This window comes from Protobothrops mucrosquamatus, unplaced genomic scaffold, assembly GCF_001527695.2.
Source record: "Protobothrops mucrosquamatus isolate PMUCROS unplaced genomic scaffold, P.Mucros_1.0 scaffold1573, whole genome shotgun sequence".
NCBI classification, from domain to species: domain Eukaryota; kingdom Metazoa; phylum Chordata; class Lepidosauria; order Squamata; family Viperidae; genus Protobothrops; species Protobothrops mucrosquamatus.
Genome location: NW_015387737.1, coordinates 524793 through 541710, shown reverse-complemented (window position 1 = coordinate 541710; position 16918 = coordinate 524793). Strand labels below are relative to the sequence as shown.

At 37.6% G+C, this 16918-nt stretch overlaps 1 protein-coding gene across 1 annotated transcript in view; it reads right to left on the bottom strand.

The window, feature by feature from the left end:
* Positions 1–3648: 3648 nt before the first annotated feature.
* Positions 3649–16918, bottom strand: part of ROR2 (receptor tyrosine kinase like orphan receptor 2) — a 68026-nt gene continuing 54756 nt past the window's right edge. Inside the window, exons 7-10 of the mRNA XM_015822449.1 lie at positions 12909–13223; positions 11597–11842; positions 7036–7238; positions 3649–6677 (exon numbers count right to left, since the gene is read on the bottom strand). Coding sequence (XP_015677935.1) covers positions 5238–6677; positions 7036–7238; positions 11597–11842; positions 12909–13223 — 2204 coding nt within the window. The 3' untranslated portion in view covers positions 3649–5237. The remainder of the gene's footprint in view (positions 6678–7035; positions 7239–11596; positions 11843–12908; positions 13224–16918) is intronic.

Genomic DNA, 16918 nt, shown 5'->3' with positions numbered 1-16918 from the left:
TGTGAAATTATATTACATGTGATCTTGACACTTTACACTGCACTGGTAAGACCACATTGAGTCCAGTTCTGATCATGATGTTGAGTTTCTAGAAAGAATGCAGAGAAGAGCAACAAAGATGATAAGAGATCTAGAGGCTAAGCTGTATGATGAACAATTGTGATAACTAGGTATGTCTAGTGTAACTAAGAAAAAGACTAAGAGTGACATGATAGAAATCTTCCAATATTTCTCTGGCTGTCACAGAGTAAGAGGGAGTCCACTATTCTCCAAAGCACCTGAGGGCAGGACCAGAAGTAACAGGAAGAAGATTAAAGAGAGATCCAATCTAGAGTTACGGATAAATTTGCTGACAGTGAGAACAATTAATCAATGGAATGGCTTGCCTCCGGAAGTTCCGGGTGCTCCATCATGGAGGTTTTCAAGAAGAGATTAGATAACCATTTGAAATATTACAAGGACTCCTGCTCCAGCAGGGGGTTGGATTATAAGACCTCCAAAGTCCCTTCCAACTCTTATTCTATGTTCTAAGCAGCAATTTGGAAGTAATAAACAAGTTACTACCAAATTAGCTAAGTATTTATGCTCAAAAAAGTTCACAAGACAATAAACTGAAAACTGAGATTGTCAGTTATAATCTTTATATTTTAAAGTTACGTTCAGGAGAAATGGTAAGCAGACATTCAAAACCAGAGGCAACAAATCTCAAGATAGGAGTAGTTTGGGGCATAAGAGATGGAGCGTGTAGATGTAGATATTAGTCTTTGGGACTTCAGAAAACAGGACCTGATGCACTTAAAAATATAAGGCTAAATTAGCTATCAAACATTGTGGCTTGCATGTAATAATTCTAGATCTAGCTAAGAAATAAGTTCAAGGTATAATTAACAAATAAAATATTGCGTTTTCTGAACATTTATGGTATAAATATCTTTAAACACATTTGTTTAAAGATAGATATCTAGACTTATTTTAAATTATAAGTATATGCATGAGTGCTTGAAAGGTATATTGTAAAGGCTTCTCCATGTGTGGATAACGGAGACCACAAAGCAGGATTGTTAGTCTCTTTCCAGAGGGGAATATGGAAAATATTTTTAAAAATATATTATTGTAAATAATAGAAACAATTATAAGAATACTTCCATAAGCAAGTGCCCGCCTCCCACATGATTAATATGTGAAAAAAGATAACCTGTAGACTTCTGTTATTCTCTCCCTAGACATTCCATGCTAGGAATGCCAGCATAACTAGGGGTCATCACATTGTTGCATAGTTTATATAATTCCATTAACTTTATATGAAATAAATCTGGAATTGGGTGATTTGATATTTTGATACATATCTAATTCCCTAAATTAGAGATATCTGGACTTCCTTTCATTGGAGATAATGCAAGCTAGGAGTATCAGGTTTAAGTTTTTTTTTTTAAGTAGTATGAAGAGTTGAAATTAAGGACTAAAATGATTTCTAAAAGTAGCTGAGTTACATAAATTGGAGAATATAATGCTTATTTGGGCATGGATCCAGCTGTAAAAAGTATATTCAGGTCTATTTTACAGAAGGGGTATGAAAATACGATAGGTAAAGCTACTCATAGACAGAGTTTCAGCCAATGCCAGTAAATGCATTTCAGAAACGAAATTCCCCTATCATTCCAGCATACAATAAAACAAATGAACAATGAAATTCATCTATATTACTTTTTCCACTACAGAATGTCATAAGCAGCTGCAGAGTTATGAATGGAGACTGAAGCTGAATTTAATAGTCTTTATAATGCTGTGTATAAGAATGTAAAGTTGAAGAGCTTGCAGGCAACAGCTGGAGGATTTGAAAGCTCATAAACATGGAATATGGATAAATGAAATAGCTGCTATGCATGGCTAATGATAGCACAAGCTCTTGAACCAACATAATGAAGTTGTACCAAGTCAACTCTTTGAGGGAAAAATGAAATGACTCAAATGAGTAATGTGAGTCACTTAAACACATGCATATATAAAAAGGATGCTTTTTTGGGAAATCCAGTTGTAAAATTATGAGGCAGAAACCACTTGGCTAGTATAGATCAAATATGAATTCCCACAAGATGTATAAATTGGCTAGAGAATAAATTTTCACATTTTTACTAAAGCTTTGACATGTCTATATATAAAATGAAAAATCATTTTTATTGAATTGCTGTGGCCATTATGGGAAAAGGATATATAGCCTTTCGTACGTACAGGTAGTTCTTGACTTATGGCCACAAGTGGGTCTGAAATTTCAATTTGACGTAGGTGTGATTGTAAAGCAATTATCATGTGACCGGATCTGATTTTATGACTAGTTTTACCATGGTCATTAAGCAAATCACCATGGTTAAGTGAATTATGTAGTGGTTAAGTGAATCCAGCTTCCCTAATTGACTTTGCTTGTTGGAATCCACCAGCAAATCGTGATCACATGACCACAAAATGCTGCAGCAGTCATAAATGTAAGCTGGTTGACAAGCGTCCAAACTGCAATCATGCGACCGTGGAAGTGGTGCGATGGTCGTAACTTCGAGGACAGGCCGTAAGTCATAAGTCACTTTTCCTAAGGCCGTTGTAAGGCTGAACTGTTAAACTATAAGCTGCGAGCTAACTTTACTTTTCCTGCTGTCTGGTTATGGAGAATAGAAAGTTATTATTTTTCCTCCCATCCCTGCAAAGAATATAATAAGAAGAAAAAAACTGTACCTGGGATACAGAGGCTGGTGGGAGATAAGGGAATTGTGGGTAGGGAAAGCAGGATTGGGAAGGAAAGTTTAGAGGCACCTCATGGGAATTGGAGGGCCCAAGCCACACAATTCATACGGGTGGACACCTACATCCCCATTAACGCCTTCAGAAACAGCAGTAAAACAATCAATTTCCTCTTCCTGCTTTAGATAATGTAGGTGCAGTCAGTTCGACAATAAATGTTGACAACAAGGATTAATGGAATGCTTTAAAAGCTGTGATAATGCATAATGCTGTTTTTATTTTTCTGTTTCCTATTGCCAACCTGCTAGAATATATGTTCTGATCCGGGCAAATTTTTCCATGGAGAGAGAAAATAAAATATATTTATGGCAAGATGAACAATATTTTAAACATGGATACTATTCCCATTCATTTAGAAAATGAACACTATTTATTCGATAGACATTCAGTCAAGAATAAAAAAAATACAAATGACCTATGATGATAATGCAATATAGAGGCAAGCACCAGATCGTAATTTTCTGTTAAAAAACAAAAATCAAGATTACTTTGAGACAATACATTTCACCAGCAGGAAGCAAAGATTTATTTATACCATCTTTGTTCCACTGATTATCTTCTTCCCTGTCATTGTTGTGGATTGATAGTAATATTATGATATGGAATTTTAGAGATATAAAAATTGAGACCAGACCATAAAGCTACACAGTATGTAAAAATTATGAGGGCGCACTCTCAGCATTTTTGCATTATAGGATTATTTATATGAACAGGTGAAAAAACAGTGATTTTATTTGTCCTTGGTTTCAAATTCCTTTAAGCAAGTTTTAAAAAAAGAACTGAATTCCTAAGTTCACCTGATTTTATAATATCAAGTATCAACACAATTTAAAAAGTAAATTTCAATTTATTTAAATGATTTATTAATAGTCTCCAACTCACACTTATATTAAAAAGCAAGAGAGATTTTCATTGTTTAACTGTCAGTGCATAGGCCAATTCAAGAGAAACTACAAACCAATAAAACAACTTCTGTTGCTACTATCAGCTTCAGATTACTATGATACACCTCAAGGGAATCCAAATGTTCTTAGGAAAAATACAGTTTAACAAGTAAAATGTAACAAAAGAAAACATGAGTTTCCATTTTTACTTTTTTCTCTTTTCCCCCACACATTAATATTAATCACCACTGATGAATTGCTTGGTTAGATCATGTACTGAACGTATAGCCTAATAATACATTAATTTATATTTGGCTACAATATGATATGATTGAGGGAGTACTCATGTTACAGAAATTTCTGTGAAATGTATGGACCAATTTTATCAGCATACCAAAATGTACAAAATTCCAATCCCAATAAAATACTATTAATCATAATTATATAAGCATTTAAAATACCCAAATATTGCAATTAGCAAAAAATCATAAATGAAACATAAATGAAAACATAAATTACATTTAAAAATCTGTACATGATTCATCTTATAATAAGGCATTAATCACAAAAAAATATGTTCTGTACAAAGTCACTTATTTTGGTTAAGAATCTACAATCACTATTTTTTAAAAATGAAGAATGTATGTGCATATGCCTAGTACCTAAAATAAAATAAATTGACATTTATTGACTGATCACTCTGATCTCTAGCACCGTCTTAAAGGAAAATTAAGTGAAAGCTGTGGTGACCAGGGAGATCAACAAAATGTGGTAATTTATTCCTTACTAAATTTTACTTTGAACAGGCAAAAAGGGTTGGCTTAAGTTAGAACATTTTATTTTTATTTGTTTATTTAAAACATTCATATAGCCGCCCATCTTATAATCAAACCTGGGAAGCTCTCAACTCCCAACATAGCTTATACCTGTCATTTTTTTGGGTAGCAAAATATACTTCCTGCTAAATCAGGTCAAACTTCCATTTAATTATAAAAATAATCATCAGATTTCTTTATGAAAGGATTGGTCACTGAGAAAAGTTTCTGTCATTCTGCTTTTACCTGTACCTTATCTATTTATGAATAATTCCATTGAAAGTTTATTGCATCAGTAAGATAAATATTTTAAAATGTTTAAAATGTTTTAAAAGACACATTTTGGCCATCTTTTCACATGCAGAACAATTCCATGTCACCTATATTGTTTGGTTACCAATTTAACCAGAATTCATTAAAAATACAATCACAGTTCAAGATATACATGATGTGCAATGCATTTGTACTATATGTTGCACAGCAACAGTATATTATAAAAGCAGCCTCCCTGCAAGAGCTGTAATCAACCCTAGATTTTAGTAACTATTCTACATCACGTTTGCAAATTTTTCTGGACAAATAATCCATTAAAATGGTGTATTCAATACTGCTGCATTTATGTAGATTTGGGGTTAGCAGTTGTAGATAGGAGTCTGAAGTAAAACACTGATTGTATAAATCAGAAGAACCACAGTCTTCAGCAAACTAAACAGGGGTCCACTATCATTGCTGTGATAAGGCAACATTTTTAGGGTTCTGATTGAAATTCAGTCTCATCCATCTGAAGAGTGTCATTATCACCCAATAATTCTGTTTCGGGCACAGAGCCCTCTTCTTCCTCCTCTTCCTGGACCAGATTCTGAGCAATGTCTTCTGACACATTATGTACGTCTTCTACTCCTTCAGTTAGAAGAGCAGCCCGGTCAGCCATGGAAGCATTGGAGGGGGCAGTTGTTACATATCCTGTACTAGTGGAACCACTCCCACTATGATGAGAGGCTGGTTTTGGCATCATCTGAGGAGCTATTTGTTGAGGGGCCATCTGCATTGGGATTTGGACAGGATAAAAATTTGGCAAATATGCTCCATAAGCTGGCATTGGTTGGTAACCATTGACAGGAATGTAAAGTTGAGGTGGCACCATTGGTCTTATTTGTCCTTTCATTGGTATGAACTGTGGCTGAGAGAAAGCTTGAGTTTTCTGCTTTGGCCCAACATACCTGGCATTGCTGACATTACTAACAGGACTTGTACTGAGGGAACTGGTTTGTGTAGTGTTGCTTGCACCAGAGGTTTGTGCAGAACTGTTGTAATTTGATAGGTTTCCCCATGTTCTCAATCTGTTGTGGATATCTTTGAATCTTGGCCTTCTGTTGGGAAATTCATTCCAACATTCTAACATCAGTGAGTACATCCATGCAGGACAGTCATCTGGACATGGCAAAACCTGCCTATTTCTAATCATCTCAATGACATCTTGGTTGGAATAGCCACAGTAAGGCTGCAAGCCATAGCTGAAGATCTCCCACAGCACTACTCCATAAGACCAGATGTCTGAATCAACTGAAAATTTACCATACATGATTGCTTCAGGGGACATCCATCGAATAGGAAGAGGATTATTTCCCATTAGTTTATAATAATCAGCAGAATAAACTTCCCTGAAAAGGCCTAAGTCAGATATTTTCACACTGAGCTTATCAAACACGAGCACATTTCTGGTGGCCAAATCTTTGTGGACCACATGGTGGCTTGAGAGATATTCCATTCCTGATGCTATCTGAGTTACAATGTGAAAAAAATCAGCTGGCTCCAATGTTGATTTCACTGTCTTATCATCATCAGTGCTGCCAACATCAGAGTGAGGAGATCTCATAACAAGGAACTCATGAAGGTCACTATGAGCACAGTAGCTAAAAATCATACTGGCGGGCTGTTCTTTGGTCACTATTCCCAGTAAACAAACTATATTGGGATGCTGTAATCTTGATCTCATCATTGCTTCATGCTTAAATTCTTCTCGGAGAGTTAAATCTGCTTTATCCTTGAGTGTTTTGATGGCAACTGTTTGTGTTTGCTCCCCTGGAGCTATACCAAACAGGTGACCTTTATAAACTTTTCCAAACTTCTCTTCACCTAGTTCCTCCATGAATCTCACAGTAGAAAGGCTGATTTCTTTTAGTTTATTCTGAAAGTAAAAAGAGTAACGGGATAAGATGGTCTACCATATTAGAAACCCTTAGCAGCAAATCAGTGATAAAAATCTAAGTTAAAATTAAATGCTTTGGTCACATTTATATTAACCCGCTTAAATGCACAAAATCTGTTTCAAGGACTTTTACTACCTTGGCATCTTTCTGCATCTTTTCTCAGATCAAACACTTGAGAAATGAATAAATGCTGAAGAACCTACTGAGAGGTTTGGTATGGGTCAAAAAAATTCAAATTAAAATGGCATTGCTAGAAGACTCTAGAATAATTAATATTAAATGTTATCTTTATGATGTAAAATAATCTGTCTGCGTGCATAAATTTGGGTAAGGTACCTGTTTGTGCTGATTAATGAGAGGCATTTCCATGTCTTGGCTGGGAGAGGCCATCAGCTGACGACGCTGTGGAGTGGTGGCAGATGCTTTCTGCTTGTTCCTGCACATGCAGACCAAGAGGAAAAGGCAGGCAATAACTAGAGGGATGGCTATGCTCGGAACCAGGATGTAGAGGATTCCCATTTTGCTGCTGTCACGTGGGCCTGTGAGATGAAAAAGCATTGCATGTTTTCAGACGGAGTTCAAAAGCAAGGCAAATAATGTTATATTCCAAGGCTAGACAATGAATATAGCCCACACAATATGTACAGGTAATCCGTGACTTACAACCATTTGTTTAGTAACCGTCTGAAGTTACAATGGCACCGAAAAAATGACTTATGAGAGTTTTTCACACTTACGACCACTGCAGCATCCCCATGGTCACCTGATCAAAATTCAGATGCTTGGCAACTGGCACGTATCTATGATAATTGCAGTACCCTAGGGTCATGTGGTCAGGTTTACCCTGTTACCAGCTTAACAACTGCAGTGATTCACTTAACAACTGTGGCAAGAAACTTCATAAAATGGGGCAAAATTCACTTATGTCTTGTTGAACAACAGAAATTTTAGGCTTGGTTGTGGTCATTAGTTGAGAGGTGACTGTAATACGAACTTATACACATCTTTGTAATGTAATCCACAATGGACACAAAGAGCTTGTCTCAAATAAAATGCAGGGGATTGAGTAATTAGTATGAATATCAACACTATCTACAGTATGTGGACTGTGTTACCAAAGCATATCATTAAGTCACAGACCTTTCTCAGGATCAAGTGGTTTATTGTAAGATTATGAGGCACACATCATGTTTTGCTCACAGATTGCACAATGGAAAAGCATCCAAAACTGATCCTCTGTGAAAGTATTAGATCAAATCTAATCAAATCTTTACTGCAGTCATAAACCAGCATAAGGAGGGGATGAGCGTAAAAAGTATGGGATACAATCAGTGGTGGGATTCACCCGGTTCACACCAGTTCGGCAGAATCGGTAGCTAATTTTTTGTTGCCCAGGCCCAGAACGGACTTCCAGAAGCGGCATCCACACAGAGAACCGGTTGTTCACATATTTGAATCCCACCATTGGATACAATCATTAAAAAGCAAAAGGGATACAATAAGAGTAAAAACCTAAAAAAGATCTCTCTCTCTCTCTCTCTCTCTCTCTCTCTCTCTCTCTCTCTCTCTCTCTCTCTCTCTCTCTCTCTCTCTCACACACACACACACACACACACACACACACACACACAATCTAAGATCCAGTTTTTAGATTAGACTTGTCAGTCAACCTGTTGAAGTAAACAGAATGTTGGAAAGACAGAAGGAATCAGAAGTGAAGCTTCCTTATGAGCCAAACTGTCTTTCCCACTTATATGACTAGGCAACAGTAGGATATAGTTCAACCTCCTCTCCCTGTCTTTCCTCCATGTAAAATGAAGGAACACTTGTTCTCTTTTTCTGCTCTCCAATGAGAACTGATTCCACTCGTCTTTTCATTTCTGCACTGAAAAGAAAATAACTGCTTCCTTTCACCATCCTCCTATAAAACAGAAGGCACATTGTACTTGAAGAAAACAGCAACAAACTGTGATCTGTTCTCCATCATCTTGTTGTGCAGAATGAAAACAGGTTTATGCTAAAACCAAACCTTAAAAAAACATTTTGTTGGCAAGAACAGTTTGATAGTGAAGCTCAATTGCCTTGAGAACTGGAGGGATTCCCTTCAGTGAATGGCTTGGACTTCCTACACTGAGTAGGGATTTGGATTTGATGATCTAAATGGCCTTTTTAAACTCTGATATTTGTCTTTTATTTTCTCTGCACAGTGTCTTTTCCCAAGCATGAGGTCAGGGAATAATTTCTAATTGTCTTCTACTGCACGATCCCAGGGTATGGAAGAGGAAGCAGAAAGTGAAGAAGAAAGGGCAGAGAGAAGAATGGGTGGAGGCAGAAAGTGAATAGAAAATAGGTGAAGATTTTAGGGAGATTTTGGTTATACTCTCACAAAATTAAATAGATTTTGGGCTAGAGCAAACCCAGCACTCAAATAAATGTTCATTTACAGTGGTACAACCTTATTTGACCCACATCCACTTTAATATTATATCCTGTTCTTTTAGGACAGAACAAAAAAGCCACAAAGGAGAGTATAAAAAGAAAAACGGAATTAAAGCAAAGTTCAAAACAATAAATTTGACTTCATAATGAATGTTAATGAAGCATTGTTCAAAGCCATGACCTCATTCCCATTTTTAGTATTATTATGATTCTCAAAGATCCGATAGTTTAATTCAGCATCAAAATAAACCAATGGCAGCTGAGGGGACTTTCCTATTATTCCACATATTTATGTAATAAAATATGAAAAAATACCACTAAATGCATTTTTTTGCACATCACACAAAGAATCTTTTTAAAGTCACAGTTTAAAGAATCGGTCCTGACCGCATTTGGAAATAACATTAAATCATAATTTAATCTCTCCCTAGTCCTACCCACAGGCACCCATTTGGGGCCTGGTGAAAAATTTAAAAGCAGCAAATATTCAATGTAAGAGGTTATTTCAGTATAAGTGTCTGTAACCTCATATTCCACCATTTCCGTCTATTTTCAGTTTAGGGCCAGCAACTCATTTTAATAAAAACTAGAAGAAATTGAAAAACATAAAATTCTATAGTGCTCTTATGCTGAAGGGCAACAGCTAAAGATATACTCATCCAAACCATATATAACTAAAAAATGCAAAAAAAATGGATGTGTCCTAAGTCCTGTATTTCCAAAATGAACAACTGTATATTGAACTTAATCATATTTCCACTCACACATCTTAAAGGCATCATAGCCATGTTTAGTCATCATGTTATTTTTTTTAACTTTTGTCTCTGAATTGGAATGCACTACATGGATTAAACATCTTTATTCATTGGACAGAAATGCAGCCAAACTTTTTCTGTCAACAAAGGAATGTAGGTGGTATGTCAACACTGCAACAATCTTGGCTGAAGCCATTTTTTCTTCATTTTCGGTTGCCACAATACTGGGAGGGGGGATGAGTGGTTTTAAAGTTAGACTAAACAATAATTTGTCCCGTGGGAACCAAGGTCATTGCTGCCTGACTTTTGGCGGTCTGAGCCTTCTGTTACAAAGCCCACCAAATTATTCTATTGGGGAACCGTGGATAATTACATAGTGCTGGGAAGTTCAATTTTGTAACATTGTAATGCTTGGGAGAGAACTCCAGACTTGGTTTCACTTTTAACTGTGCTGATACTTTGTAACCAATAAACATGTTCTTTAAGGAAACCTCTTGCCTTGGAGTTCTGCTTTTACTGGTCTCATCTATCGGAACCATGACATAGTACAGATGAACAATGGCTACATCACTCCAAAAGAATTACCCGTTTCCCCAAAAATAAGACTGGGTCTTACATTTATTTTTGGTCCAAAAGATCCATTAGGACTTATTTTCAGGGGAGTTTTCCACATATGGGAGGCAGCGAGCACGGGGGAGCCAAAGGTGTCTGGCAAGTGGACGGAGGCAGCCACAATGGCTTACAGGACTTCCCAGGGTAGATACGGCAGTACCAGTGGAACACACCCTTCAGGTGAGGAGGAGAGCAGCGCGGTCAAGCAGGGGCAGCTGAAATGTCTACCCTGGGAAGCCTTTCTCTGCCTGCCAGACAGAGGCTGAAGCCGCACAAGACAGGGGAGGCGTATGCTGCCCGGTCCTTCAGCTGCCCGCCTGTCCATGTCGATCTCCTCCTCTCCTGCATTCCACTGGTACTGCCACTGCCTCCTGAGCATCTGCCCTGGGAAGTCCTGTAAGCTGTTGCGGCCGTGGGCAAGCAGATGGTTTGATGGAGTGGGTAGGCGGCCACCCAGGTTCCTGCTGGACAGGGCTTTTGCTGGTAGTGCTACCGCCACGAGGCGAGGCAAGTGGCGGGGTGTGGGTGGCCTGGCTGTGGGGGCCCTGAGGTGCGTGGGTGCAGGGCACATGAGGCAGGTCCACTCTCCACCACCTGCCTCGTCTCACCTCATGGCGATGCCATGCACCCTCCTGCTAGGTTGCAGCTGCAAGCAACCAGTCGGTGGGACGGAGTGGGCAAGCTCTTAACTAGGGCTTATTTTGGGGGTAGGGCTTATATTAGGTGCACACGTAAAAATCATGCTAGGGCTTATTTTCTGGTTGGGTTTTATTTTTGGGGAAGGAATTAGACAAAATCGCTGCCCCACATGGCAAATTTGCCTGATTTTTCCACGTCTTTGGTCTCTATCTCCCTTAAATAAAAAGAGCAACTGATGTTGCCAGATCAACTGGTTGCATGTCCTTAGATCTCTTAGCATCAGTGTCAATGAATACATACATTATACATTTGATAGCAAACTAATTTTTGGATTAATTTCATTTATAAAAACAGCAACAAAAAGCATTTTTTTTGCACATCACACAAAGTAAGAATAAGTCATGCTTGAATAATGTTATTCTAGAAATGGTAAAAAAAATAGTAATACATACTACATGCAGGTACTTCACACAGCTCCATGCGTACGTTTTTGTTCTGAGTAAAACACCAAGGTCCTTCCATCTGGCTTCCAGGATTGCGGCAATAAGCATGCCCACCTCCAAGCTCAGGAAACTCTCTACTTGTTAAGTCATGGGAATGAGGATGCTGGGAATCCCAATACTGACAATTATGGCCCGACTTTGTGACACTGACAGATCCTCTATAATCAGCACCAGAGCCATTGTAACACTGGTGATCTGCAAAACAGTGGATTTTACAAGAGACATATGAAGAATAAGAAATGTTCCCATTCTTTCTCTCTGCGTAGATTTGTTCCTTTGCTACATACAATGTGTAACTCTACAATAAAGCTTCTGCTCTACAGTATTCCTTTTTGATTTGGGATAAGATCAGCTGCTTTTTCTAAAAGTAGAAAATAAAGAAAACAATCAAGCCTGCAGAAACAAGCTAGAGTAACCTAGCCAGGAAGTATGAGTTTCCGATAAGCTTTATGCCTAAGGAAGAGTCCAGAAATTAACCAGAACACCCATGTCAACATTACTCTGTCTCAACTGCTTGACCTGCTCAAAGTATTCCACTATCTTCCCCCCTCCCGCCCCATTTAGCTTCTTCCATTTCTTCCCTCCCTCCTGCTTTTTTTCCTCTCAGATCTTTCTCTTGCAAATGAATTACTACCAAACACCATTTTTATTTGTATATTATATCTAGTTGCAAAAGGTTATCTCCTCTTTCTCCACCAAATTTATTTCACTGCAGTCTTAACCTCTCGACTGCTTAGCAACAGTGAGAGATTATACCCTCACCGCACTGTGTTTGGAGGGTTCTATTCTGAAGCAAGCACAACTTAAAGCTTGAAGAAGGGCATTCCTTGCTTTCAGGGAGGTCTGGCAACTGGTCAGGTGCTTGAGGCAGCTTTTGCATTTTTCTGGCAATATTCCTTTACACTGTATAGATGAGAAGCTGGGGAAAAGATTTCACCTGGGCTATTCCTCTTTCTCATCACTGCATTCTTCCTCCCAAGTTAATTCCAAGCAGTCAAAAGGCAAAACATTGAAAGATGTTAAGTTCTGGAAACAGGCAACTACATACATTCAGAAATGGCACTCGGAGGAAAAATCCATGCTAATTTTGCATTAACCCAGGGGTGGCCCTTTTATGATTTGTGGACTTCAACTCCCAGAATTCCTGAGCCAGGAATACTGGGAGTTGAAGTCCATAAGTTATAAAGGGGCCCTAGTTCCCCACCTCTGCATTAAACAAATAGAAGAGAAAAGCAAAAAGGGAAATGTAACAATAACTTACATCTGTTGAGCCGTTCCACAGGAATTCCAATTTTTATACAGTTGGCAGCCTCCAAAGAATCAGGCAGTGGCAAGTCCTCACATTTAGGTGGCTGGAGCTGCATCAGAATGAGGGGATTGGATCTAGCAATGTTGTACTCCTGCCGACAAAGATCATTTTCTAGAACTTCGCACTCATCACGACACAGCTCTCTAGGCTTAGGTATCCGGGAACGCTCATCACACAGTGGAAACACAAAGTGACAAAATGATGGGATGGCAAATTGGGAACACTGATCAGATAAATGGGTGGATGTGCCGATCATGGTAAATGCAGCTGGAAAGACAGACAGAAAAGCCAATAATTAAGGCCCAGTTTCTATAATAAATGAACATCAGTAGAGTATACTGTTTTTCATGTATTTGGAATGACTTTAAGCCAAACTACTAAGAGCATTAATAAAAACTTAGTTGGAACAGACAGCAGATACACTGTAAAAATCTTTATATATTTTGACACATAAGATTAACAAGATTAGCAGTGTTCCAATATCTCAGGGGTTGCCATAAAGAAGAGGGAGTCAAGCTATTNAACTAAGGAGAAACTTCCTGACAGTGAGAACAATTAACCAGTGGAACAACCTGCCTCCAGAAGCGGTGAATGCTCCAACACTGGAAGTTTTTAAGAAGAGACTGGACAGCCATTTGTCTGAAATGGTATAGGGTTTCCTGCCTGAGCAGGGGGTTGGACTAGATGACCTTCAAGGTCCCTTCCAACTTTACTATTATTACTATTAAGATTCTGCAGTAGGAAAATGGTATATTGTACTAACCATGAAGATCAATTTTATAGCATCCAGCCAAATCAGGCAGCATCAAGATGGGGAAACATTTCAGGGCTTCATATATAACTAGGACAAACTTAACCTAGTTTCTCACATATTTTTAATTTGCTAAGTCTTTTGTCTTTGTAGCATCATTCTAGAATTGAGGGAGGGGCTAACCCCTCCCAGAATTTTAAGCCTTGCCTCCAGAGCAAAGGGGAGGAGGCAATTTACCATCAGATTTCATGTCTGTTTCATAAATTTGACTTCCCAGGAAATCTAGTATATTGAGTTTTTCATTCCAAAAACTTGGCAACTTACCAGGGCCCACTCACTGATAGTTCATAAATCACCTATTGGAGGTTCTGTTATACAACTTTTCACTGATTTGAATTACAAAAGGAGGGACTTATAATATTCTACTGATTTCAAATAAAGAGGCTCAAACCTGCCTCAAAATCCCACATGTGTATACTTGTCTAATTCAAAATGTGTTGGAATGAACTGTGCTCATTGAGTTATAAAATAAAAGCACAATGTGTTTGTTAAAAGCATGCATTTCTATAGTCTCACTTCATATGTTCTGTAGCTGAGTTCTTGCAAGTTCTAGGACTTAGCCATTCTTAGCTCTAGCTAAAATTAAATTGTTTATTTTCATTACTAATACTTGATAAGTATTAAAAATGCATTTTCTACTCTAAAACACAGACCAGTAAATCCTCAAACACTGGGTGGACACATCTTGCTAAGAAGGGGTGGGTATTATTAAGCTCAATTATACTGTTAACATTAATACATATTTTAAAGCCAGAGTCTTGAATATTGACATGGTTTGCCGCCGCCTCTGCCTCAGCAACAACGGCATACCAAATACTGGTATTTATTACTTGAGTTTTCTTGAATGCATACAGTGGTGCTTAAACATTTGTGAACCCTTTAGAATTTTCAATAGTTCTGCATAAATACCACTTCTCCATAAAAGTCCTAAAACTTTTGGGCAGGTTTCAAACAAACAAATAGTTGAATTTAAAAGCTCCTGAATTTACTACTTAGGTAAAATAAAGGGAATTGTTGTTAGTACTTAGGTTGCGTTAGTTAGCATTCTCTGTTATGGATTTTTTAATTGCAAGAGTTATCATTGTACTGAATTTTTTAAAAAATGAGCACATAGAAAAGAATTAGGTGGTTGCGATGACTTCTGTAATCTGAACTAAAGAGTATAATAGGCTACTGAACTCACTTTAATCAATAATGACACATTATTGAGCAAAACAGGCTTTAAACATGCATATACTCTTAAGCAGAAAGCCAACACAGGTGAAAACAATGGACTCCTGTCTGTCTCTCTCTCACACACACACAAACACACATTGTCAGACAATTTGATTCCTGGGAAACAGTGCATCAACTTTGATTTTTTTTTTTTTTTTAGGTGAAAGGAAATTGACAAACAATTTTGTGACAGTAAGTGCTGGGACTTACTGCCTTCATTCAGTCTCAAATCATCATTGATCATATGTAGGAATCAGAGAAATATTATACAAATGAATTCTACAGGTTTGGATGATATAAAGAGGCCGAGTCTCATCACCAGCTACAAAGCTTTGAACTACAGAGGAGTACTCAGGAAGCTTCAGCCTTAAGTAAGCAGTAGGCAAGTAGAAAGAAACCCATGGACAATTTGAACTATAATTCGTCTTTCCAAAAACTATTAGGATTGCTTCAAACCACTAAAAGATTTTAACACCATAATATCTTTTAGCCAATTTTCCTATTTGGACAGTAGATGTCACTAATTTCCATTCTCAGAATTATATATCTCACTGGGCTAGCCAAGATAGAAATTAGTGGACGGGATACATTCATTTATGATTTTTTCCCCCTTCATACAAAAATGTTTTTGAGAAATTTCCCTGATTCCACATGAGGAAGATTTTATATATCCAAAGAGATATAGAATCTATCATCCACTGAGATTTCTGTACTCATGTAGCTCTAGCTTTTTATTGCAAAGATTGTTCACTCTTTATCAGTGGAACCCTGCATTGGCAATGATTTAAGAGCTATATTTTGTTTCTTTATCACAGGCATAAACCTTCCTTAGATTATAGTAGACCTTTCCTGTAGGCAGTTTTGTTGATTTACCATTCCTTTTTTCCTGAAAATTTATCCCAGAGGTGGGGAAGCTGACACTGAAAGTTGCACAAGAATGGAAATTTAGTGAAAATAATCCCTCTGTTAGTTAACAGAACTTCACTTTGATGAAAAGTACCAAAATATAGCTACAATGACTGTAATTACAAACCCGTCTCCTAAATCAGGGTGGCAGATGGGGCAGGACAATAAGTATAAATGTAAGTGTATCCCCTGTAAGATAATCCTTGTAAGTAAGCATTAAATATACATACATACATACATACATACATACATACATACATACATACATACATACATACATACATACATACATACATACATAAATACTTTAAATCAGAGGTCCCCAACTTTTTGAGTACCAGGGAACGGTTCCATGGAGAGAGTTTTTTCCGCTGACCAGAGGGGGTGTGGTTTTGTGTGTTGGCTGCATCTTGCGGATGGGGCTTTGCTTGTTTGTGTGGACCGGATGCTGGCATGCCGCGGCCTGGTACTGGTCCACGGACCGGGGGTTGGGGACCCCTGTTTTAAACCATATAGTAACATTATGCAAAAATAAAGGTTTAGAGTATCCTGGTCTGCTGGACTGAAAGGAATAAGGACCTCTCTCACAGAATTACTGCAATTTTCAGGTAGAGGTAAAATCTATTTTTTTTCTCTTTTTATTTTCTTATTTTGGGCCTGTAATACAGTACTCTTCCATCTATTACTAGAAAGGGAAGCTCACAATATAACTATAAGTTAATTATAATTAAAAAATGTAAAAAGCAAACTTTTATCCTGGTAGAAATAATTAAGTTATGGCATCGTAAAAACTAACAAAATTATCAGCACATGTTTATGGATCACAGTGTAGTATTTCTGATACTTGGAGCTCTGGCATTCACAGACTTTTATGAACATCTGCAGTTACTTATAAAGCCTCAAGATTTATCACAAAATAGCAGCCTTTGGGTAACTACCACAACTCTATTTATACTTTTACTTTGGGGAGGGGATTTCATTACTTAATGCTTAGATAACAAAAAGGTGCACATAAAGGCCACATATTAGT